At 40.4% G+C, this 27,905-nt stretch overlaps 1 protein-coding gene across 2 annotated transcripts in view; it reads right to left on the minus strand.

Moving 5' to 3' along the window:
- Positions 1-27,905, minus strand: part of wwox (WW domain containing oxidoreductase) — a 186,049-nt gene that overhangs the window by 125,953 nt on the left and 32,191 nt on the right. Inside the window, exon 6 of one of the 2 annotated variants that reach the window (XM_033968085.2) lies at positions 6,757-6,845. In XM_033968085.2, the coding sequence (XP_033823976.1) occupies positions 6,757-6,845 (89 nt within the window). Of the gene's footprint in view, positions 1-6,756; positions 6,846-11,241; positions 11,461-27,905 lie in introns of those variants that run through there. The other variant, XM_055222452.1, reaches the window with a different exon arrangement.

The following is a 27,905-nucleotide window of genomic DNA, read 5'->3' on the forward strand; positions in this document are numbered from 1 at the left end:
CTCTCTTGGTTAAGACATTTGCATTTGGGATCTTAAGAGCAGATTGCACCATAGACCCCTGACCTGGCGTCTTCATTTTAAACTGTAGCCACTTTAGAAATTATGTCATCTCGTGAACACAGCAAATAAGGCGTTATCTTGCTCCAACACACAAAAGGAGAGGCAGTAGATTGCGTGCTAGTCAAAGTAGCGCTCCGGATTGGTCAAGGCAGAGATCCTTGTATAGGTGACAGCGCCGCTCCAGCGAACTCGAAAGCGCAGTAACACAGGCGAACAATCCAAACACACCCCACCAATTTTTAATTTCTTCCATTAGAATTAATTATGAGGCCGAAGGCAATTTGTGTACCCTGTGTTTAAGGCTGCCTACTGGATTAATTAAAAACTGGATGCTGGAAAATTAATGTGTGAATTGTTATGCCTTGCTATAATGAGCCATCCCATGCTATTACATAGGAGGGTAGTGTACGATCACCTTCAGGCCTGCGAACACACAAGGTTCATTAAAGAGCACAAACCAAGTCACAAGTCAACTTAAAGAACGCCCAGCTCAGCACATTTTAAAGAGGCAGGAACAACGCGCTGCTCCTGACTGCACCCAAACAAGGTGGGGCAACGCTGCATCGCATTTGAATAATATAAGAATAATATTATCCACAGTATTCTCTAAATAAATTAGTTTTGCCCTAAAAGTGTTATTCTTAGGATAAATTTAAACTGCTTTTTAACATGTGGGTGTGGGTCTGCTGACAAACAACGGCTCTCAAAATACATTATGTCTTCCTGGCCTTAAGTTAACTTTCTATGTGGAGTTTGCATGACCTGCCAATGCTTGCTTGGTCTTCAAATTTGAGTTTCAACCAAATTTCTAAGGTAACTGTGAAAGCAAAAACAACATCTCAGTTTCAAAAATGAATCTTTGTCATTTTTATTCTCAGTTTTTATTGCCCATGTGGGAAATTTGCCCCCAAATGAAATGACGAACACTCATAGTGCTTGTTTTGGGGTTGATAGAGCCAAAGAGGAAATCCAACCCAAACAAATAGGTCCCACCTTCCCAGCTTGAACCTTGTTGATGTGAGACAAATCTGAGCCTCTATACCTTTGTTTGTGTGTATGTGTGCAAAAATCTGCTTATTTAGAATCCCTTACATCTGCTACTGTTCCTGTACTTTTCTATTATTTCGCTGCAACATCCCCACAAAGCTAAATTATCTTCTATCTCATCTTTTGTTTTTATAAATCCTATGTAACAAGGAAGAGAATGTATTTTGACAACTTCCAACCTCAAGGCAATAATCAAGAATGTGAATCAGCCTGAAATATTAAGTCCCAATACACAATCAGGGGGATGGGTCATACTACACCAATACCAAGGCACTGAAAGCTTTAGCCATCAAGTCACTTACAATGACTTTAATATTCATCCACAGCCTTTTTTAGAACAAACTTGTAATGGGTCCACCAGTCCACAACCAAATGTTTGCAAAGTAAATACTACTTTATTGACTATTTCATTGAGGTCTATATCACCAATTTGTGATCCAAGTCCAATAAGCAACATCTCTGTGGCCACTGCGGCGATTACCTCCCAACACTGCTGCGATTGGCCTCGGGTGAGTCTGCTCCTGATGTAAAAGCCCTGTTAATTCTACTGCCCACCAGTTAGTCCCTCTCTCATAAGCACTGCTCTAATGAATGTCTTTAATAGGCCTATAGCTACGCCGCGCACTCCCTCCGTCCGCATTAAAACCTGCGCGGCACACCGACAGCACTGTGCAATCTCAACCAGCCCTGTTAACTACCAAACAGGGAGGCATCACTTTATATATTTACTCTGGATAACCCCCCTGGGCCCGACCCTTTGACCCGGGTGATAATATGGGCCAGCAGGAGGAGATTGCCTAAGAGATCCGGGCGGGCGTACAGGATTGGTCATTATTGGTGCGCTTTATTGGCCGGAGGAGAAGTGATAGTGGAAACATGCACTGGGTAAGGTGTTAGCAGGGCTGTGTACTGTACTGTGGGTGGGTTATGTCATTATGGGTGTTGGAATAAAAAGTAGAACCTTAAAAATATATGTATTAAAATATCAAACTAAGTACAACAACATAAAGATTTCTTGATCAAAAGAAATATTTAAATAAAGACTTAAGTTCAAGGTCTAAGGAAGTCAAAGTGTGTATGTAGAAAATGTTACATACGTGGTTATCCATGTTATGTGTGTGATTTTTAAAAAGACAACTATATAATAAGCTTTCCAGTCCACAAAGTTTGCACACTGGGGCTTTCAAAGATAAGGCAGAAGGAGATCTGATCAGAGAAACAAGAAAAGTAGCAAGTTTGAGAAAGGATGTGGAGGTTTTATAGTTTTTGTTGTTTGTTAAAGTGTTTTGTTTTTGTAAGAATTTGATGTCAAGTTTTACAAATGGGACCCCAGGTCAGGTCAAGTCTAAGTTATATCTACTTCAAGACCAAGACAAGTCCAAGTCAAAACCAAGATCAAGTCCAAGTCAGGTTATAGTCATTATCCTCTACATTTTTACAGGTCCAATTCAAGTCATAGTTGAGTCCAAGTTCAGGCCAGGTGCGACTAAACAAGTAACTTACCACCAACAGGTCTGGAGTGAATGAAAAGTGACTGAAACTTTAAAAAGCTTGTCAAACCTGTAAAGTGCAAGTCCATTTAACTGAATAAGGCCAGGCAAAGTCAGGTGTGGTCAAGTAGTAGTTGTTTTGATCCGATATTGGTGTACTATGCCCATCAATTGCAATTATTTTAGAATTATAATGTAATATTAGCCATAAAATCAAAGTGGAAACAAATTGTATGTGTTCATTACGGCACATTCTTTATAAATTACATTAGGGGCATTGTGTTAGCGCAGCCCCCTATACCCCATCAGTTACATCCCAATGGAAACCAGCAGCCATCCCGCAATATCAATATAATGGTAATTTTATTTCGAAGGACAGGCAATTAATACGACAATCGGGGTCAATGGAACAAAAAGCGGCACAGACTAAGGCACTTAAAAGCAAGAGAGTGAAAAATGTATTAAAAAAAAGCATCTGATGATTGCATTTCACCTGTCAATGCTACCGTAGTATTACAGTATCGTGTTTACAAAGTGTGAATTGTCATCTATGCATTTGGCGGGTTGTTATGCCCGGAGACATGCGCGCCCATAATGGAGTAGTGGAGGTGGACTTAGACAAGCTAGCAAGTGCCATTCACAGCTCACAGCTCCCAGTCCCGCACTCTGCCTCTGATGAGAATTAATGTACTCTGACGTCCCCCGAGAACCCCCCTCCGACCCCCCCACTGAAACAGTGGGCCTAATGAAGAAATACAGCCGTGCCAAAATGGTGAGGTGAGAAAGAGGGAGGGAAGGAAAAGACTGAGAGACGGCAAGAGGAGGAGACGAGGAAATAGGGAAATAACAGAGGATGAATGTAAACAAATGGCATAGAGGGGTTAGGTAGGATAACGCTGGGTTGGATAGGGTTAAAAAAAGGTCAACTAAAACCATTCAGTGTATGGTTGTAAATTGGTGATGTGTCATCTATAAATTGCACTCCCTAAATTCCGTTTGTTTGAAATTTTTTTTTTTTTTTTGGAGGTCTAGTTTACTCAGACATATCAAGTCAGTTACATTTCAACAGTGAGTTATGAAGTATAGACCGTCTAATTTGTGATAGTTCTAATCAAATCTGTGTTTTTAAAGTTAATTTCATTTATTTATTTCAAGCAGATTAATGAATGATGTATCCAGTACGCTTAATGCACATTTCACATATTAAGTTAAAGTTATACACCTTGACCCGACTGCTCAAATTGTCTTTTTAAATTGGGTGATACAGTTTCTGATATTTACGGCATGCATTCGCTAATCCAGCTAGGTACTAATGGACAAGATTAGGAGAAGGGGCCCAGGACATTGCGTAGTGGTTATACAGTTTTACCTCTACATTTAAATAAAACATTAGATTTTTTTCCCCTACTTTTTAAATTCCATCACTAAATCTATCTTTTTAAATAGACTGAGGAACTTGGTTGATCTATCAGGGTCAGTTCTGCAGCGGTTTTTCTCCTACTTATCTGTTTGGAGCTCTAGTGTAGCAGCAAACTAAATAGTGTCTGAATCAGCTGATTTGTTGTCCGGAGTTCCTCAGGGCTCCATTTTGGGTCCTGTTCTATTTTTGCTTTTTGTAATCCCCTTAGGAAAGATTATTCAAGAGTTTAGTGATGTCTCTTACCATCCATTTGCTGACAATATCCAGCTATATTGCTCTTTTAAGCCTTCTGAGATATAAAACTGAACTCCTTAGTCAAGTACTTGATGAAAATAAAACAATGGCTAAGCAACAAAACCCAAATACTGCCCCCGATTATCTCTTTTCAGCAATTAATTGGTACTTGGGTGATCTTGACCAGTCTGCTACACCAAACTTCAAAAATCTCTGTCATCGTTGACAAAAATTAGAGCATCATTTTAAACAGCTGAGGAAAAATTTGAAGCTTTGAAGAAAATTGTGTCACAAAACAATCTGAACCTTACAATACATGCCTTTGGGTTCTCACATTTAGACTATTGTAATAGTTTGTTTTCTTGTCTAAACAAAAAGGAGCTGTCTCATCTGCAGCTGATCCAAAACTCTGCAGCGAGGATGTTAACTCGAAAAAACAGAAGAGTTCACGTTACCCCTACTCTCAAAGCTCTTCATTGGCCGTCAGTCTGTTACCGGATACAATTTAAAATTTTGGTGCTGACTTTCAGAGCCTTGCATAGTCAGGCTCCTTCCTACATCAGTGATCTGATTCAACCCGATACCTCCTCTCACTCTTTGAGGTCTCTGGATCAAAACCTGCTGATGGTTCCTTGCACTCGTTTTTGAACCGATAGAGACCGCTCCTTCCAGGCTGTTGTTCCCAGACTCTAGAATGATCTCCCGCTCTCCTGACGTTCTCTGGAGTCTGTTAATGCCTTCAAAAGCCAACTCAAAACGCACTTATTTGGTCAAGCATTTTAAAGTGCAGTCATTATTTTAGAGGCTGCTATGACAGCCATATTGTTGTATTGTTGTAATTGTGTGTTATTTTTGTCAAAATTTTTCATTGTGAAGCACTTTGTGATTTCCCTGTCTGTGAAAGGTGCTATAGAAATAAACTTTGCTTGTTTGCTTACTAAATATAAGACAATATTGAAAAGTAAAAATAAATGCACAAACAAACAAATAAATAAAATATTATCCAAAGATTTATAATATTAAAAATATTATAAATCTGGTAACACTTTGGCAACACAAAACTTCATTGATTAAGAGATATTGTATTTAACAATTTAATTAATAAGAAAGAAAACAAAAAAAAGTAATTTCAGAGCATTTTCAAAGCTTTTATTTTCATGTTCATTTTAATAGGTTACTTATAAACTCAGGTGCAGTATAGTGCAGTGTAGTATAAAGACAGTCATTCGGGACCCACCCATTGCCTCTATGGCGCTCCTGTGTGTGGGAGGAGACAGGAGTCACTGCTTCTAGGACACTCTGTGAGGAAAGCACCGTGAGCTTTGGCTGTGACCCAAGACACGTGTCCTGGATGTCCATACCCCGCTCCAGGGCAGCTGTGGGCGACGACTGCCTTAGCTCTCCCCACGGGACCCCGCCTACCTCCTGTACGCACCACAGCGAGACCATCCAGCCCAATGACACAACACATGACCCCCGAAGAGCAGCAGCGTGACCGGTCAGGAGACATGCTGACCGCCACAAAAGCAGGCATAAAGTGACCCGCATCCATTCAGTGTGGGACAAAGTGATGCAGATCCATGCACGCTCCTCTCCAGGGCCCTGTCCATATGCTGTCCACCGTGCACTGCTGGGACGTCCCCTCACTCTCAGTAAATATGATGAATAAGGGAGATGGCCCAGTCAAACCCCAGTAGAGACGCATTTGTTTTGGATCCAAAGTAATTTCTGTATTTGTACCTCACATAGAAATAGAATGGACAGTTTGACTCAAGACTGTCAGCAGTATAGGTTATGAAAATGATTAGTGAAATTGTAAATAAAAAGTACTGAATAAAAAGCTCACTTATCCATTAGGAACATTTTGGAAGAATTCACACATGGTCTCATACAGAGTATGACAACCCAGGGGTAAGGACCCAAAATTTGGTCCCCCTAAGATTCCTAAAAAAAAAAGTCCAGTCTAAACTGCTTAAATTATAGTGGGATAGCATGTTAATGGCTTCTTTAAAAGGCACTGTGTCTATTTTTTTTCTGTCAGGACAAGCTACGATTTAAACAGTTTATAGTGGTCCAAAGTTATTCCTCACTTACGTTAGGAATTCTGAGCATCCTATCTGAGCAATATACACCGCAATGGGATTAAAAGTGCATTTCATTTCTGTGACTGGAAAAGCAACTAGCATGTTAACATGCATTTCCTGATTATCAGACAATGCTTTTATAATTAGATACAAACAGTACACTGCAAACTTATTTTGACCTCTGAGCTGCTTATAAGGCCTTTATTTTATAATGATTACTGTTCTATAACATTTACACAGGTGGCAATAGCACCTTGTATGCAACTATACGCTTTACCACAACAGTGATATAGCATTTAATGATAATTATTAGAAATATTTTGATAGTATTGAAAATACAAAAACATATTAAACCGTCACCTTAACACACATGACTTGAATTAGATTAGTAGGTTTGTAAGAAATTAATTTGTATACTTACAGTTTTTTGGCCTTGAATGCTTGGGCGAACTCGCGGACACTGCGCAGAGAGGCCAGGTCACACATCATGGTCTCCACTCGGGCTTTATGCTGTGAAAACAGAGGAGCAGCTGTTTAATGGAACTCACCATATTGTGTACTGTTATTGTTGTGCAAGTTGAACACAATGGTATACCACATTCCAAGGGCCGGAAGTGGTGCAAGTAAAACAAAATGTAAAGTTTTTAAACCATTGGAACAAGAAGTTCATACTTATTGAACTGGACAACGTTCTCTTGTTAAAAACCTTTGAAAACTCACTACTTATTCTAATGGAAAACACTTGTAAATGATTCCATGCTCTTGAATCATGCAAAGATACATGTTCTTAAACCCTGGAGACATATGTTCTTGAAGCCTACAGAGATACATGCTCTTGTACCTTACAGATACATGTTCTTGAACCATCCAAAGTACATGGTCTTGAAGCCTACAGAGATACATGTTCTTGAAGCCTACAGAGATACATGTTCTTGAAGCCTACAGAGATACATGTTCTTGTTCGCTACAGATACATGTTCTTGAACCATCCAAAGACACATGGTCTTGAAGCCTACAGAGAGATGTGTGTGAGGACTGGAGCTACTGTAACTTTGCTCCATGTTACGTGTCTCCTCTTGCCAGATGTTAGCAGACAGGGTGAGGACGGCAGAAGAGCAGGGAAAGATAAATGACTGAAGAAGTGAATGCATAAGTGCATTTACACAGAGAGGAAGACAGGCGCAATATTCATCATAGTCTGTTACACTGTGGTACACTGCTTTGTGCTGCAGGGCAGAGGCCTCAGATACACTTACACTTACACAGAGGAGCACCACACAAATACTGTATGCTGTAGTAAGGAGCACTACATTATCAAACAAGCAGTTCAAAAGTGAACAAAATAAGATAAAGATAAAGAAAGTACTATTATTTTGTATATAAAAATTACATTCTATTATGAGGAGTATTTTTTATTGTCATTGTGGTATCATAATTGGTATCAAGTATTGATTGAGTTCCTTTGTATCAAAATCGAGTTTGACATTTCAGTATCACAACAACACTACATGGGAGAGAAGTTAATATGAAAGTAATTATTCATTGTTTATTTGAATAGGGACAGATACAACAAACATAGATTAACAGTTTTTGAAGTGACTGGACATGTTTCACTTACAGAGATGTGGTTTATTAGTACTTCTCTATATACAGAGTTGTTTTTACATGAGATCCTAATTTCTTCAACTACAAGTCAACGATAGCCCTATAAACATATGCCAGATAACTGATATTATTAACTTCATTTTACATGTATTTTAGGCTTTGGAAAAATATCTAGTTCTATTTGAAGAATTGACAAAAAGACATATGAACGTACGAACTAATATGACAATCACATTTCAGAACAGAATAAGCAAAATAAGAAATGATATGTTTTTGTTTGTGGAGGAAATGTTGGTACTCCGATTTGCTAATTGCGTCCATTCAAATTGTGATTTTGATTTGAGTGCTAGTAATCATGCAGCCCTAGATCATTTAAGTTTAAGTTTTTAGGTTCTCTCTTTACACCATGGCAATTAGTTTTACGTATAAAACAATCATAAACATCCTAACATAGCTTAGATGCTCCTGACCATAACCACAGCTTCATTTTTCATTTACATTCAAGTTTTACCACAGAGGACACTGACAGACCCAGGTGATCGCTCCACTGGACCCAACCCTCCCACTGTATTGTCCCCAACTACTTCCAGCTGGGCCTGGGGTACAGCAACTCCTGGTACTCCACATGTTCCCCGTGTGTCCTCCTCCTCCACATTCTCCTGTCTGCCATTCCCAAAGGAACGCTGTCAGCTTGCATTACTGCTCCGGAACCACTATCAGCATTTTAGTGTCCGCTCTCCCTACAGACTCTGCCCTGGCTCACATGTAAGCATCCACAGCCCTCTATGGACCACTGGAGGCGCGCGAAGGGTTAAGTGCGAGTCGTTCTCCAGGCGTTTTACTGACACTAAAATGGGTTGGGGTGAGTTTAAACATGAGTACACAGACACACAACAAACCCAGGGCTCAAGGGTAAAGGCGCGCCACCATTATCTATGCCTGGATTATTCTCTTGATGCTACTCCATACCATTATGAGGATGCTATTACTAAACATTAAAGGGCGGTTATAGATGTGATGATAGGGGCTGAGCGGGTATGATGTGCACACAGCAGTAATCACAGGTGAGAGGAGACAACTGTCCCGTTTTACGACTGCATGGGACATGGAGGGACTGTTCACAAAGTGCTGTCAAAGTACAGGAGCTTTTTGCGTGTGTTTACATAAAGGTAAAATAAAAGAATTAGTATTTGATCAAATGGAAATAATGACGTTTGTTGTGACGATTTAAACTGTTGGTTTTCTTAGCGTGTTGTCACGATACTAAAATTTCAAACTGAATTTCAGTACTAAGGGATAGATTCGATACTACCTATTCCGATACCATGATGATAAACAATCTTTAGGCAACAGAATGTAATTTTCAACTATGAATCATAGTACTCTTTTTTATATTACCATGTGGCCTTATATCTGTCGTATATTTGGCCTTATATAATCCCTCAGTCCAGGTATGTTGCATGGTGGTGTATGGGCGTATACTAATCTCTGTGGTCTTATACATGTTTTGATACAGCTCAAGATTATTCTAAAGTCATTTAGGAAAGGTTAATGTCTGTCCTGTGACTTTTTAGTATTGATACTTGGTCAAATGAGTATGAAGTTTTGATACAAGTTTTAGTACTGATTTAGTATCTGATTTTCAATATTTTTGACAACCCTATTTTCTTGCATAATTTTGTTTTCACTTTTGTCACCCAGATTTAAAAATTACACTTTCAAATAAGGTTTTGTGGATTTTGGTAAATATTTCTTTGAAGCAAATTATAAAGTATTAACTTGTAAATATGCTTTTGTGGAAAAAATGACGGCTATTAAAGAGTTAGGTGTTTAGTAGACCTAAGATTTGAGAGAGTACACAAATGTGATAAAAGTGATATACTCCCATTTATAATTATAACGGTGGGATGAAAACACGATGGAGGTCCAAAGTGACCGCCTGGCCCGGTTCTGGAAGTAAATTTCCCATTCATTTTTCCCATCCTGAGCGAGCTTTCAAATTTTAATATAATTTTTTTTCAGAAAGTCTATGGGAAAAATAAATGAGAAATTTACTTTCGGAACTAGAGGTGGGCGGTCACTGTTGAGCTCCATGTCCAAGACCGAGACAAGAGATTGGGGTCCATGAGAATAAGACAAGATGAGATTTTGACATTTGATACAATTCATGACAAACATCAATCCAGTTCACAATTTTTGCCTTAAAATGTTTTATTTATTAGATTTAATAACTTCTCAAAATGTATAACATACCAGCAATTAAGGCTGTCAAAAATATTGAAAATCAGATACTAATTGATACTAAATCAGATATTAATTGATACTAAAAACTAGATACTGATTTGAGCAAGTATCCATATTAAAAGTCACATTCACAGGACAGAAATCCTTTCTTGAATAGCTTTAAAATGATCTCAAGTTTCATCAAAACAAATATAAGAGCACATAGACATGGACCACTAGGGAACCTACCTGTACAACTGAGGGATTACACAAATATAAAACCAGATGATAACATAAAAGAAAGCGTTTTTTACTATCATTGTGTTATCAGAATGAGTATCGAGTATTGCATCTATTCCTTAATATTGCTCGGTCTTTTATTCATCTGATTCTGGTAAATCTGTTTATATTTTACAGCTTAAACTGATTGACTGACCAAGTTGACCAACTATATCAATGAGAGACTGTTCAAATTCCTGCACTGAACAGGGCAGTGCGACATGTATAGAAAAAAGTGTTGATACTAAAATTTCTCTCAACCTCAAACTCAATTCTGAAAATAAGTAATAGACTCAGTACTCAATACAGATTGTTAACCCTGATGATAATAAAAAAAACCTGTCATCAGCATTCAATAATAGTACTTTCTTATACATTCCCATGTGGCCTTATATCTGTGTAATCCCTCAGTGGTCCAGGTAGGTTCCATAGTGGTCCATGGGCGTATACAAGTCTACGGTCTTATAGTTGTTCTTATAGCTCTCAATCATTCTAAAGCTATTCAGGAAACATTAACTTCTATCCTGTGAATGTGACTTTTAATATTGATACCTGCTCAAATGAGTGTCTAGAGTCAATAATAGTTTCAGTATCGTTTATCTGTTTTTTGAGAAATATCAGTAAGCGTGTAGAAGTGAACAAAAGATACTACATAAGTGTTTTTGATTTGATTCTTGGCAGCATTTATTCTGGCTAACCTCAGGCTCAGGGAAAAACCCATGTGTAGTGACTGCCCTCTGGTCGAGACTGTGTTAAACCGTGGGAGCGCACCATCGGGACCAAGGTCAGAGCCGTGAGAGTTTGATCATTAGTGGACCAGAGGAGGGCAGGCTCCACGGGGCCTGCTCCACTGCCCAATGACCAGCAGAGAAGACGAGCGCACGTGTCAACCTGAGGAACAGCGATCCTCCTCTCCAGAGACAGGCCAAACGGGGGAAGTAATGGGGGAGACCAAAGGGAGAGAGGACGGCGGTAATCCAACAGCCTGGCCACACGCCCTCCCCTGCAGATTCCAAGTCTAGCGAAGAAAATAAAGTTTATTGCCTGGAAAGTTGGGGGGGTCGAGAGCATGTAAAAAGCATTAAAGCGATGGAGGTGAACAATTAGACAGATGGCAAGGTTTGAGGAAAGGCTTGGAAAGGCGGAGAGGGGAGAAGGGTTTTTATGAGGAGCTGACATCTCCTGGTCCGCTCTCTCTTCAAGGGCGAAGGGGGAAACGAGAGGCGCTCAGGCTTCTCTGGTTAACTCTGCAGTAAGAGCTGACTGTGCAACAACCACGAGGAGGTCTTAGAACTCTGTCATACTGGAAATGGATAGTTATGAACTCAAAGACAAATATCTGTAAATGGTAACTATGGTTTATAATAGCATATAGTATAATTGCTTGGTAGGCAAGTATTTTTATCAATTTCCTCACAGCTAATTATTCAAATGTTTGAATACAGTGCCATACGTTTTATATTTAGAAGTATACACACTTACTCCAACAAACATATAATTAATCAAAAGCTACCTTAATATACGACACCTGCATGATTTTATACATTATGCTGATGATGTAAATGCATCACAGTGATGATAAATAATACATAAGTTCAAGATTGTATAGTACAGTATGCCAAATTGTCCAAATTAGCTTTTATTTTTACCCTATAAAGGAGCTTATTGTTAAGAGAAATTGCATTCCTGTGTTATACCGAGGGCACCCACTGCCAGCTCAGTCCTTAGTATCTTGGCCTACGTCATCATCAGAAGTATAATACTGCCTACAATGGATGCATAGACTAGACCAGACTGAGAGCAAACTGGACTGGACTAAACTGGAACAGACAACAGTATCACAATATCTTGAGGGTTTATGCCTCCAGGTGCTGGGTCCCATACTGATGGTAAATAAACTTCTCCAGCGTTAGAACTCCAGCCTTGTGTCTCTTCCTTCAATTCTCAAACCACTTCTATTCTACAACATTTTAAAATTATAATAAATTTAAATACCTTTTTGGTAAGTGTTTTGCTGTACATTGCATTATATTTCTGACTTTGTATTAGGGCTGTGCCAAAAATCGAAAGATCGATAGATAGCAATCTAAACTTTGGTTGACCTGGGTGATAAGGCAAGCACAAGTCTACAGCCAATCTGCTCTTTTTTCTTCTCTTAATGTAAACAGGAATTTTCACACCATTTATGAGTGAAAATTAAGACCTCATTTAATGGATGTTTCTCCTGATTGGTGTCTAGTCCAGGGACGCAAAAAGACTGTGTGCACTCTGCAGGGTTTGATGTAACGCTCAGGTCAGTGGGTTTAGTCAGTACTTGTACATGGATTACATAGCCTCTAAAATTTTGCAAAGATGTTGAATACTTTTCTCGACAAGGTCATGACTACACACTGACTCCCTTGACATCCTTCTCCAGACTCCACATCTTGTCTTCCACCTTCAGCCCAAGTCAACAGCTGTCTGCAACATGACCTCCTCGACTTTGAAGGATAGCAAGGAGAAGGATTCTGGATTTTGCGGTGGAGCAGAGGTGGAGTGACGTGGCCGTTGCATGGGAGTAAGATGAAGACAGAGTGTTTGGAAGTGGGGGCAGGGGTAGAACTCTAATACAATTATAACTGGAGCAATCCAATCCAATAAAATGAAGAGGTATTAGAGGCAGGTAGCCCGTCCTGTTCAATAAGACGCAGGAGCACTCGGCTAAGTCTCCAAATACACACACGCATGTAACCCCGCCACCACACGCACACACAGACTCACACATGTAACTGTGGTGACAACGTGCACGCTCTCAGGTAGAACGCACACTCGGCTGACCCCTTTAATAGCGCGCCAGCCACCCCTAATGGACGCAAGCAAGTGGAACGGCCAAATAATACAGTGTCTTAATGCACTGGGCTCCATCTCATCCAGCCCATGCAGTTATCCCGTGCGCACTTTAACCTCTGCTTCTATCGCGTCTCACAACTGCCTCAAGTACCGGAGCAGGGCCAACACTTAAGAAATCAAAACGGGAGCATCCATTTACAGGTATCACGCCCCCTACTGCGCACACCAAGAGAGGACAGGGGACAAAGTTCAAATGGTGGTGAAATGAAGCAGATGATGTTTACTGTCATATACTAAACTTCTGAAAATTGCTCAGATCCCAAACACTCACTACATCACTAACAGATTAACTTCAGTTTAGATCAAAGCTACTAAGCATGTGTACGTACAGCACACAGTTGAGCGTCTAGCACTTCACAGCAGGGGGTCCTGGGTTTGACTCTCGGGTTGTCCAGGACTTTCTGTGTGGGGTTTGCATGCCCTCCCTGTTTCTTGGTAGGTTTTCTCCGGGTACTGCGGCTTCCCCCATCCACGGAATAGGTTAAACTTTCCGGCTAAGGTAGTCCTGACCAAGGCAAGCTTAAGGTTTAGAGATAGCTCTCCAAGTGTTCACTGCTCGTGGCAGGTCGTCCCAGTGGAACTGGTTGAAGGATGGGTCAATTGCAGAGAAAGACTTCCCCTTACCTTAACTTTATAATATGCATATTTATAAAATTGACAAGTAGGGAAACATTATCATTGTACTCACTGGTGTCTTTGTTCACCAGCATTTTTTTTAAGAAAATAAGAAAAAATTATAATACATTTGTGTATAAGAGTCTTAACTAGATGCCAACCATTAGCCTGCTTCCAGTGGTTCCTATAGTCTATAAGTCTTGTATCATGCAGAGTGATAGTGGTCTGCTGTAAGTAACTTTTCGCCCCTCATGCTCAGGCCCTAGTTAACATACATGCAGCATGACAAAAGCTTCAAACACTGCAGGAGAAATAGTGTTGCACTATTTCCTTTGAATATCCTAATGTTTCTTCAGCTCTTCAGACCTGAGGATACCTGATCTCGATGTAATAGGAGTCTTTTGTGGGCGCAGGTGTGGGCTAAGGGGCTGTAATGGTGGTGAAAGTGAATGAGCAAAGAAGACACCATGTGAAAAGGGCACCTTATAAAAGCAATTAGAGAAATGACTTTGAGGTCCGCTTCTTGCTCCGTAGATTAGAACAGGCCTCGGAGCAAGCCGGATCCCCACGACCTTGTCCGCAACACGCCACACTAAATTGGTCATCAGCTTTTAAGACTCTATTTTATCAGCCACACATATATTTTTAGCCAAAAGAGAAAGAGAAAAGGGGAGGGCGAGGTGGGAACGGTGAAACGTGTTAGTCATAGATCATGCTGTCACAATTATGACGTTTGTTCATAAATACAAGGCGATCTGTGCTGTCTCTGCCTAGATAAGGCACATGCAACCACAAAATCACACGCATGTAGGGTTCAGGGGTGTTTAGGGGACATTTCAGAGACCTGCAGAGCCTTAGTTTAAAGCTTAAAATGACAAATTAAACTACTCATGTTAATAAAACTTAGTCAACACAATTGGCTTTTTACTAAATTGTTTTTACTAAAAATCTTACCAAGTTTTTATCTATTTTGGTTTTGTTTAGTTGTTTTGATTTTTGTTTTTGTTTTTTGGTGAAGTTTAAATGGTAAATAGTCACATTTTTCTATAGCGCTTTTCTACCTTCAAGGCACTCAAAGCGCTTTACAACAAGGAACCACTCACCCATTCACACACATTCACACACCAGTGTTCGCAGACACTGAGGGCAAGGTGGGTTAAGTGTCTTGCCCAAGGACACAATGACAGCATTCATCTGTGTGAGTTAGAACCGCCAACCTTCGGATCAGTGGACAAACACTCTACCAACTGAGCTACTGTCGCCTGTTTACAATGTTACTTCCTGGTTGGACATGGGCAGAAGATATGACATGCCAACCATTACATGTTAACAAGGTCCAAAATTAGCTAAACTAACTATAAATTGCACATTTGTTATGATTGACAAATAAAATGACATACACCTTTATTTTTGTTAATGTGTTCCTTATGGTTAAATCGCCTCTGCACTTCGGATGGAATTTTTGGTGTTGATGACACAAGTCTGTTTTAGAAACCCAAACCACCACAACTTCCTGTATTTTTCTCAACTTTTTTCCACAAACTGCCACTTAACTGATGTAAAATTATACATACATATCATAGGTGCTGTCTCACAAAGCCAGCTTTGTGCACTTTAACTTTAATTTCCTTTGCTTATTTTGGTTTCTGCTATCCACCAAGAAAATCCGCAGTAAAAATGAGTCCAATGTGGTTCATTAGGTCTTCTGTTATGATTATAATTTAGGCTCTTATGTACAGACCTTTATTTATTGTCCCAACGTTGGGACAATGCTAAGGTCATATGCACAGAGAGGATTAAGTACATTGCTGCATCGGGGAAACTAACAAGATCTGGGAAAACACCCACCAGACTCTAAACTGGGATAAGGAGGCGTACCAACTTTCCCACACCTGGGACACAGTTCTGAAGAAGTTGGACTGCAGATGATGCTGTTGTCCTTCTCCGAGCAGGAAGATAGCGCCAGAATTTGTTTAAATCAGCTGACAGACACATTACAACAACATCACGTGGAAGGAAGCCAGTAGAGTGCAGCCCAAACTGTCAAGGTATCAAATAAATAGCGGACTGTACATAAGGACGTAAAGTATACTCAGTAAATTTTTATTTTTATGAATCAAGCCAATACTAATTTTTAGAATGCACGGCCAATGGCCAATAAGCTCTGACAATATTTTGGGCCAATATTTTAATGATTTGGATAAGTTCCCCTATACGAACTTAAGAAACCCAATTATATCTACAGAAAGCACTGTCTATACAAGAATTGTAAGACCAATAGTCGATACTTTAAAAAGTCACACCATGCATGTCCCCTGCTCCTAGACAGATTGCTCATACACTGGTTACCTTACGTTCCACCTTGCAAGAAACCCAAGCCCTACAAAGTCATAGTTTAATCAGGTGTAAGTCCTCGCATGACTAGGTAAACATGAACAAGCACATGCACACATATGAGTAGATGCTTGATACAAATAAAAAAATTCACACATCTGGCTTTGAGGAGTGACCTTCCGAAAAACAGATGCATGGCACACAACTATACTCCAACTAACCATCGCACACTCCCCCCCTCTTACTACCCCCACAACACACACAAACAAACAAACACACACACGCACACAGGCAGCCACTTACCCACTGCCACACACACACACCGCAATTAATAGGGAGGCAGGTCTCTGGTGAGGAAGAGAAAGTGCCGTTTCAGCACATAGCGGCAGAATATGCAATTTCCTCCAGTTAAGTCTGTATTAAATTGATTTCTTCTTTCTCTGACATGGACTGGGTTTTTCCCCCCTCCTAATGAAAGCGGGATAATCTACAGGTTTTTATTTTTTTCCCTCTTTTTCATGAAATCAAGTTACAAATCAAGCCGGTGGTCCGATGTGTGGGAAAGGTGAAGGAAGGACGTGCGGTGGTTTTCTGTAGAGTGAGTGGTATTCCAAACAGAAGAGTTTGTTGACCTGTACAATCATTTAGGTCCAGTGGTAACTATATTAAATGTGAAATATTTTTAAATATTTTCTAAGAAAAAAAATGCAACTGTCACTAGCATCAATATCCAAAATCAATTAATTGTTATTTTTGCAAGGTGAAAATTCCAATGTGCTTTATTTATTTTCATTTGAACAAATAAATCTGACCTATGTGATTATCAGTTTAAAACAAAACAAAAAAAACCAAAAAAAAACCCAACATACTGTGACAGTGTAGTCTAAACAGATCTGCATATAGGAGGATTATACATTTCATATACATTAAATACAATTTCTATAACATTACATAAATATATTAACTCTGATATCTTTTGCAGTGAGACACTGATAGGATGAAGTAAATGCACTTGTAGCCAGATCTGTCCTAGGGCAAACTATAGAAGTGTGCATTTTTGGTTGACTGGCTGAATATATAATCAAAATGTGCATATTTAACTTTTGTCAACTATAAAAACTAAAAATTGATTGCAACAAAAAAAAATCAAAAAATTCTTGTCAAAGTTAGAGAAGACGTATTGTGCTTTTGTCTGCTATGTAATCACCAAGACATCTTATGTTACATTTTTTATTTTAAATTGCAATATTGATCTAAAGCAACTTCCCCCTCCTGTGGATAGCTGATCATCACGCCAGCGAGTAGCAGATTTATTTATTTATATATATTTTTTTTTCATATGTACCAAAATGACTGCACAACACTTCAGAATCCTATGTGCAACACTGTTTACGGAAGTTAAATTGGAGAACGAAGTAAATACAGAGCATTGGACATATACTGGAGGCTGTGAAAACGGGAGTTGACTGGAGCATAACATCTTGAATACAGATAATTATAAAGATTATTCAAACATGAATCATGCTAAATACAATTTTGAGAGGGTAAATGAAAAGGGGAAACAACTACAAAGTGGTTAAAAGCTCTGAAAAGTCGATTTTGCATTATAGGCGAGATTCAATAACAGTAAATAATAATACATTGGTCTTATAGTAGAAACCAGAAGTTTACATACACTATATAAAAAGATACATACACTTTTTTTCTCACCGTCTCAAATGAAATCAGACTAGACTTTTCCTGTTTTAGGTCAATAAGGATTATCAGAATTATTTCTATTTCCTAAATCCTGGAAAAATGAAAAGGGTTTTTTCACAATTTTCCAGTTTACATACATTTCATTAGTATTTGTTACAATTGCCTTTAAACTGTATGACTTGGTAAAACATTTTGGATATCCTTCCACTAGCTTCTCACAATAATTGGCTCAGTCACACCACTTCTGTGAGGAGGAATGGGCCAACATTCCTGCCAAATTTGTAGGCCGCCTTGCTCGCCCATGCCTTTTCAGGTCTGCCCATATATCTTCAATAGGACTGAGATCAGGGCTTTGTGATGGCCCCTCCAAAACACTGACTTTGTTATCCTTACGCCACTTTGTAGCCAGTTTGGCAGTATGCTTCAGGTCATTTTCCATTTGGAAGACCCATTTGCACCCAAGCTTTAACTTCTTGGCTGATGTCTTGAGATGTTGCTTCAGTATTTCCACATAATGTTGTTTCCTCATGATACCATCTATTTTGTGAAGCACACCAGTCCCTCCTGAAGCAAAACAACCTCACAATATGAGGTTGCCACCCCCATATTTCACAGTTGGGATGGTGTTCTCAGGTTTCCAAGCTTCCCCCTTTTTCCTCCAAACATAATGATGCTCATTAACAGTTTTTTTTTTTTTGTCAGCCCTCAGGCCATGTGTCCAGAAATGAAGGTCTTTATCCCTGTGTGCATTTGCAAACAGTAATCTGGCTTTTCTTATGTAATGGCTTCTTCCTGGCAATGTGGTCTTTCAGGTCATGTCAGTACAGTACTGTATCTAGCGCTTTTTTGGACACTCAAAGACGCTTTACAAACAATAACAAGAAACAGAAGATGGCCCAACACTGTCCAACACATATAAAGGATCAGAATGGACGCACAGACAGAGGAGGGAGGAGCAGTAGCAGCAGGAGGAGGAGATGGGAAATGAAGAGGACATGGCGGTCATCATAATTGCAGAGTTGGCTTTTCGGATGCAGACAGGCCAGTGCCATGGGGCCTGGGGCATGGATCCGATTGCACACAAACACACACATAGAGCCTCCATGTATACTGTCCCATATACTGCCCCACAGAGACGCAGCATTACTAAGTGATCAGTTCATTTGGAAGGCCAGTCAGGTCAATACCAACAATTATGGCTATAGACAGCAATTTCCTACACCGTTATCTGCTAGACCAAAACAATTACAATGATTAGGTAGGATGAAGATAGCAATAAACAGCTTGATAAACAATTCATAAACGTGTGACGCGATGCAATTACGGACAACATGGGCCAAAACAGTATTTGGAGGCAATTTATTTATTTTTTTAATCTGGATATCAAATGTGTATCAAGTAAAAAATACTATTGGTACTGATAAAATATGAATATTTTCCAATCAAATGTGAAAGTGCATCAGATTGCTAAATTGTATTGGCTGTGTGAGAGCAGGGCGAGACATTCAGGCAGGACTCAAAGTCACTGCATATGTCCCATAACCTTACAACTGAGCCATGCACCAGGCAGCATCCTTATCAGTAAAAATTGACCATATAAGACTTATAAGACTGACCTGTATGTCCAGCCAGAATATAAACCAATATTTGGAAGCCAATCCAACAGTTTTTCCAGTATCGGATGGATGCAAACCCTAATTTTAGTGTTAGGATCATTGTGAGAAGAAACTGTTTCACTTAATAATAATAATATTATTATTATTATTATTATTAACACTCTTGCCAAATGCTGAATTTTCTGACTTGACTAGTTGAAGTTAGGTCAGGTCTGACTTACCTGCCTGTCTTTATGTAGATACACAAGTTTAATGCTAAACTGCGGAAAATCTCCATAGAGACAAGCAGATGGGGTATCCACCACCAGAAAACATAGTGCAAGTTTAATTTAATGTGACCTAAATCTCAGATCAAATTTACTTTACAATTAGAATAATTTTTGTAGTGTAATTAGAACTGAAAACATATCTATTCTTTTGAAATTGTCAAGTATTATGTTTTGGTGAGTATGATTATATAGTAACCCAAATAACCAAAAAATACGATCCAGTTTTGGGACCACAGGATCTGATTTCTGTTGTGCTGATGTTGTCTTGATGGCTTCATCAAGCCTGGACCTGCAACATGCGCTGGGGCCATTTACAGTCGATTATGAAGTGGCTGGGATGAAAAGCAGCTGCTCTAAATCCAAGGCCATGGTTCTCGACCGGAAGGCCATACCTCAAGTGGAGGAGTTCAAGTATCTTGGTGTCTTGTTCATGAGTGAGGGGAGAATTGGGCGTGAGAGTGACAGATAGATCGGTGCAGGGTCTGCAGTGATGTGGTCACTGTATCGGATTGTTATGGTGAAGAATGAGGCGAGTCAAAAAGGAAAACTCCTTTCACCTATCGTCATGAGCTTTAGGCAATGACCACTACAAGTGATAAAAATGAGTTTCCTCCACAGGGTGGCTGGGCGCTCCCTTAGAGATAGGGTGAGGAACTCAGAGTAAAGCCACTGCTCCTCCACATCAATCTGAGGTGGCTAGGGCACCTGTTCCAGATGCGTCCCAGATACCTCCCTAGGGAGGTGTTCCACGCTGGATGGATGCATTATTTAGTTTCAATATTTCAAACTGCACTGAGCTACCAAACATTCTATGGGATTATCACGGGCGACCATACTCCCAACATTGTCATTCCAATCCTATCAAAAGTACATCTGACTTCTGCCTATGAGCGTTCCCATCTCATCACTGATCACACTTACATTCAAATCTCTATTTCAATAATGTGTATGTTCTTGGAGAGACATCCAGAGATTCTCATCGGCTTCTCCTCTCTCACCCCCCCCCCTCTCCCCTCTCCATCTCCGCCGGATTCGCAGACAGTGCACATTTCTCCGCATGTCTTCAGTGTAACGGATACCCCTAACAACCAGGATTTTAATGCGATCCATACTGCGCCCTAATATTTCAGATCTCTGAATAAGCGCTGGCAATTACATATTTACACCTAGCTTATTTTGCAATTCCGAACGGGTGGGGGGGTGACTTTTTCCTCTTGCTAGCTTGAGCGGTAGGGACTAGGGTGCTGATTATGTTGAGGTAAGATAACAATAAAGCCCTCCTATACAACTTTGTATTTGTACGTGTCAGCACTGGGGAGCTGCGTTCCATCCGAGTCCAAAAATAATGTGTTCTTTTCAAGTAGGCTTGTAATGTGATTGCTTTATCTAAACCAGCTAGTTTAATTTTTGCAGGAAAGTCTTCCAAGTCTTCATTGGATCGTTTTGCTCTCCGTGGGGCTTATAAGAAAACATTTTTACACATATGTACACAGCAGTGCGTTGAGATTATAAATTACGCTCTTTGATTTTGGTTACCCCCTTTTGGTATCAGCCTTATAAAAACATAAGCATAACATAATTGAATAAGAAAGAAATCCAGCAATTAGGAGACAGAGGGGCGTTTGAAGTGTAAGTGCATAATGGGGCTTTTGAAGAGCAACTAGTTTACACTCCGCAGGCTCCGCTGCTGTGCGGTCTGATTAAAAGCTCTTTTGTTTGGCAATATTTCAAAGTGCTTACCATTTGCTTGTGTCACAATAGTTTAGCGTGGAATTACAAGAAACGTTGGCTTTTTGTGATGGCGTTCTACTGATGTGGCTGCTGGGAAAGAATAGGATAGGCATAAAACTGCAGATTAAAAGGCAGTTGTATTAAAATGAGGGTGCAGTGGATTGTTACTTATAGGCATTGAAGCGGGTGGAACAAGTAGTCATTATGGAGTAGAGTTGTCAAAAGTCTTGAAAATCAGATACTAATCAATACTAAAACTAGTATCAAAGGGAGATACTCATTTGAGCAGGTATGGACAGAAATTAACCTTTCCAGAATAGCTTTAGAAGGATCTTGAGGTGTATTAGAACAAATAGACAAGTATACGTCTATGGACCACTACGAAACTAACCTGACGACTGAGGGATTACACATACACAACACCACATGGTAATTTTAAAGAAAGTACTACGATGTAATGTTGAAAATCACACTATTGTTTGTTTATATATATATATATATATATATATATATATATATATATATATATATATATATATAATAAAAAGCTATCAGAATCAGAGTATCAAGTCTATTCCTTAGTGTTGAAATCAAGTTTGAAATTTTAATATTGCAACAACACTATTATAGAGTATAGGGTTATATTTGTATGATGTGAAGGGCTCAATAGCTTAAAAGAAGATAGAGGTAAGCCAAGAATTGTATATGTATCAAAATGCAGATGGTTTATGGTTATTATGTTTGCAAATTCAAGACCTAGTCACAAGAAACAAAAAGTGACACAAGACTGTGCTCTTAACTTTCAGGAAAAAGTAACCTCAAAATAGACGTATTATTTTGTGTGTAGTTGAATTTACATGTTTAATTCTCAAATGTTTAAAACCCTGTTCCCCCTCTTGGGCAATCTACTTTATAGAAACTAAAGGACAGGAGATGATAATAAGCATATGTATATTGATAAATCTATGGCACTTGATTCATAAAACATAGCAGGCAGGTGCAGGTGAGGGCTGGCAGTGGACACGGTCATGTGATTTTTGCATTACCCCCACAAGGTTATGCAGATAGAAATAATAGGATTCTCATCATGCATCTTTAGCCCCTTGTCGCTTGATAATAGCCTTAAAGATTGTCGTGAACGACGTAATAAATGCACGGCGTGACCTCGGCAAGGGTCTCGGGGTCGGCCAGCCATGGATTGTCAACGGAGCGCGGCCTGATAGAGAATAAATGATGCCTTGTAAACAAATTGAGTTATTGGTTTAATTCATGCAGACTGATTGAATTTGCCCAGACAAGAGTCCTTCACCACGGGGAATGGACGATGTGAGGTATGTGAGGTATGTGGGATCTTATTTCACCCTAGGTCTTTTGGCTTAGAAGAGAAGAGCTGTAACTACATTAACAAGGCCGGTCATCTCACAAGACTGCACCACTCTCTCAAGATTAGTGAGGCTTCCTTTGTGTCCCCGCACAATGTAATAAGACCATGTACAATCCAATTGGGACGCAGCTCCAAGTCCAATGTCCAGCCCGCCTCCAAACTGACAACAAACGCACAGCGACTGGCAGATCTCACTGATACACTGTGTCCACTGCTATGTCCACTGCTGTTACGATGCACCTGACAGCAGACAGTAGCGTAGGCCTGGGCTGCAATAGAGAGGACAGGATTATTAAGCCTGGCCTTTGCCCCAACTCTTTGTCCCTCCTCCCCCCACTCAACAGAGTGCACCTTATTGCCCTGTGGTTCCTAAATGGGGAATAAAAAGTTTGCCCTCTCTCTCCAGCAGTGTATTAGCAGGAAACAACAGGCCCGCTCCTCATTAAGTTATAGATATAAATGCTCCAAAGCATGAAATTACCCTCGAGCCTCCCTCTCCAAATAACCTGGTTTGCAAACAAATGATCCGAGCACAAGCAGTAAAAGGCAGATTATTAAAATAATAGGAGGGATTTAAATTTGCATCCACCGAACAATTCAGTGAAGGAGTGTAGTACTCCTCCCCCTCCTCCTGTTCCACCCTTCCACAGAAGCCCCCCCCCCCCCCTTCACTGTGTCCATCTGTTCAAGTCCAACCCCTCTCCTGCAGGTATATGCTACTGTACACACTGTAGACTAGTAAAGTGCTCCACACTGATGCTATCAGAGCTGTGGGTACACTCCTCAGCCTAAGAGCTCACTCGCCACTTGTCTCCTAACTTGGATAATAAATATGTAACTTTACACAGTGACAATAACAGGCCCTCCTCTCTGCTGCGGTAAATGGGAGCAATGAGAGAGTGAGGTGAGCAGAGCGGATGAGACAGAGGGTGCTCAGGTCGGCATTACCTCTGAGTTATGGCCTCCATTTGCATCTCAATCAGCCTCTTTGGAGAGCCCACCACCTTGGTAACACCCCCATCACACTGCAGCCACCCCAGGTAATCAGGGAGATTTAGTGGGAACTGCAGCCGAGCATGGGCACCCCCTGGCCGGGCCCCCGGCCTCACTAAGGGCCCTCTGGGCCACATCCAAACACAGGAGAATGGCCACACTTAACAAGAGCGCAGCAGCCCAAAGTCGAGGAGCAGCAGGAACAGGCCATAAAGACGAAGGGAAACAAAGCACTGAGTGATTGTAATAGATGCTCAAACATCCACGTCTGCATAGCTTTCATACACCTGCTCATTATGGAGCCCAAACAAAACAAACTTCAACTTGTGACCCGGGGTGAGGTATTTTTATCTGTGCAGGCTGGCGATGACACTGACACAAACAGGCTGTGTCTAACATGTAATGGGAGCGTGAGGCCACAGAAAGGCCTGTGTGATTTGCAGATAGTGAATGCTCCACTGGAGAGTTCCCCTCTAGTTAGTGTTGTCTCTGGGCTGAACCCTGCTAAGGCATTATTACCTCCAGTCGGCCTATTGATATTGTGACTGCAGCAGGTGCTGGGCTCTTGTTACTGGACTATCTGCCTGTGTGCATATGTGCACTGGGGCTCTCTGGAGTGCACCACAGAGGACCAGAGGCTGAGGAGGCTAATAGACAAACACTGCACACACCAGAGGCCTAATCAAGTGCACAGGACACATGCCCACAGCTCCCACTGTCTCTGTAGCCCAGCACACTCCCTCCCACCAGTGTACACGCTCTAATCTCCACTCACTATGTGCTGGGCCATGGCACAAAGAAACTGTAAGCTACACAGGGAGACAACCACAATGAGGAGCAGTACACCTGAAGGCTCAGGTGAAACCCCACAAAAACCCTTCACAAGGAGAGGAGCAAGGATGGATGGACTTCTAATGAGCTGCTCAGTTTTAGTTATCAGAATCAAATATTAGGAAAAAAGTGGGGAGTGGGCAACATTAATCAAAGTGTTCACCTAGTGGGCACCATATGGCAGATCAGCACGCCAACGGAGCAAACTTGCTGATCTACAGTAACGGGCTGCAATTAATTCCACTGGCTGCATTCATCCCTCGCTCACACATGCACACTGCAGACCAGGGTTTGTTAGGATGCCTCCTCTCTTCCACTCTTTCTCTCTTCTCCTCTCAAAGCAGAGGATCCAGGCTCAGTGATGAATGGGCTGGACACCGGGGCCTCAGGTAGCTCCCGTGGTGATGGTGGGGGGGTGATAGCAAGCGGGACAAGAAAAAGTGGAGGTATTAGGAGGAAGAGAGAGGAGGACACAGCAGTGGGCCAGGAATTTGTTTACGAGATGAGTGAATGAGTCCAGGAACAATACATTTTCATAAAGTATGGGCTTCTTTATGACACAAATCAAGATCCTATGACTGTGGAAGCATAATTGAGAGATAAAAATGCGTATGTAGCTACATTCTTGTGAAGAAAAAGTAACTGTCCAAACAATGCATGGAGAATGTTGCATAAAACACTTTCCATTTCTGTTCACATTGTTAAGCAAATTTTGTTACAACTATGTGAGATTTACCTTTGCCTCAGGATCTAACTATAGACAGATGTTAGATTAGATGAAAATTTCCACCAATCAAGTAAATAGTAACCAAAAAATACATTTTTCAAGACAGAAAAAAATCAAACCACATACAATTAGTGGGTGAATGTCTTTTCCAACTGAGCTTCCATGGTCCAGAAAGCAACCATTTCCGACTGGGTGTTTGCTGTCTTATCCTTTGTTAAGGTTTCAGAATGTTGACATATTAATGTGATGTGTTTGGTTCCAAGATGAACATTTAAACTACTGCACCACTGCCAATCTATTCATTCAGAATAAAATGGTCGCATTTATACAGGACTTTTCTACTTTCAAGGCACTCAAAGCACTTCATATCAAGGAACCACTCGCACGCACATTCACACTGGTGTAAACAGACCATGGGGACCATTAAGTGTCTTGCCAAGGACACAATGACAGACAGTATTCATTTGTGGGAGCTGGAATCGCACCACCATCCTGTGGGTCAGTGGATCAAACTGCTCTACTAGTTTTTGTCAAGAGCAGGATTCAAATTGCCAATCTTTGGATCAGTGGACAAACATTACCAACTAAGCTACTGTCACCGAATAACCGTTTAAAGATTCTGTGTATTTGAAATGAGACTAAATCATGTCACCTATGCTTGAAAGCTTGAAGAGGCCCTCATGGAGGCAACTGCCAGGGACACTGATTGTATGAGAACCATGTATCCACTTGTTGTTTCTCTATCATGGTTCAACATTAGAGTGACAAAAGGAACAGTTCAAACAGAAACAAGTATCTCACTCATGGTTCAATATCAAGCACAGGCTGCCATTTTAAGACCTGACCGTTTTTGTAAAAACAACCAATTGGTTTAAAATAATTCACTGTAAGGATCTGATAAAGTTTTTTAATATTTGTAATTGCCAATGCCGATCCAATACCAATCTCATCCCAATACTAATCTATAAAGGCCTTCAAGGCGGTGCCTTTATAAATAATTAAGCAGTCCATGGTGTATTTTGCCCCAGTTTAATAAAAAAAAATACTACCAGACATAAAAAAGTCCTACTTAAAAATAGCCTAATAATTTGTTGTAATATTATAAAATAATGTGTTAAACTCCTCCACACAGAGCAGCTTCACAACATAGTGACTTAGCCATTAGGCGATGTTTTAACCTGTTTCTAAAGGCAGTGTTCTTCATCATATTATTTATATTTGAGGCCTGTAAAAAGAAGAGAAGCCTGCCCGAAGCACATGGCTACTTAACATATGTAAACACGTTAGTGCATTTAGCTCTGCTCCTCTCCCCGATTTGTACAAAGTTTCATTGTCACTTTTAAGGCTCCATAAAGGCATCACACAGGTAAAGAAATATCATCTCTGTCATGAATAATGTTTTTGGTGGCGTTAGACCATCCGATCTATTCACCAAATCCAATCCACAGATTTAAAAATGCCTAGATCGGCAGCCAATACCAGTATCAGCTCGGGACATCCCTACTTCAATGGACTTTTGTGACAAAGTGCAGATCATGATGACATCACATTTGGACAGCACCAAAGACCAAGCGCTGAAGGTTATTTGAATTGCACTGTAAATAAATGCAAACATAAATGCCCTTATACTTCTGTAGTTTGCATAATGGACCATTGAATCAAATCTAACCATTGCGGGATTTCCTACTTTATATCCCCTCATTAAAATGCAAAATCAAAAACAACAAACATGATTTGCGGTGATGTCATTCCAATGATATGCAGATGGAAAGTTTTAATGAAAAAAAAAAAAAAAAAAAAAAAACATGCTTGGAGATTGATCATTTATTTCCAAAGCCAACAGACCGGAGCACGCCCTAATGGCCCTTGGTCCTCTTTTGGGCATCTACAGTATGTAAAATTAGCATCTCCCACGGCTCTTAACGCAAGCTCATCTCCATTAGCCGCTAGCTAGTAAAACCGAATTTTGCAAATGAGTTGTGGACATGCATGCATTCCCCGGGCGCCCCTCACCACGTCTCCCGTCCATACAAATAGCCGGCGTGTTCGTATCTACTTAGGCCAGATCATCCCATAGGCCTAGTCACCATACTACCCATACCAATATCATAATTGACTGTGTGGGGGGCTTGATTAGGGCCCTCACAACGCGCAACTCCCCCCTCCATCTGCGCACCTAATCAGGGCGTTTTCCTTGAGTGTGTTGGGATGCTGGTTTATTGCGTCTCTCCATTTCCGTGTCTAGCCTGGTCTGCAATTCCTGGTATTAAGGCCCATATTGTAATCATGAGGCTTTTTAATGAACTATATCCATCCTTGTCATGCGTCAACACCTCGGACGATAGCAAAACAGACACGAAGAAAGACACAGAATTA

This window comes from Periophthalmus magnuspinnatus, chromosome 6, assembly GCF_009829125.3.
Source record: "Periophthalmus magnuspinnatus isolate fPerMag1 chromosome 6, fPerMag1.2.pri, whole genome shotgun sequence".
Lineage (NCBI taxonomy): Eukaryota > Metazoa > Chordata > Actinopteri > Gobiiformes > Gobiidae > Periophthalmus > Periophthalmus magnuspinnatus.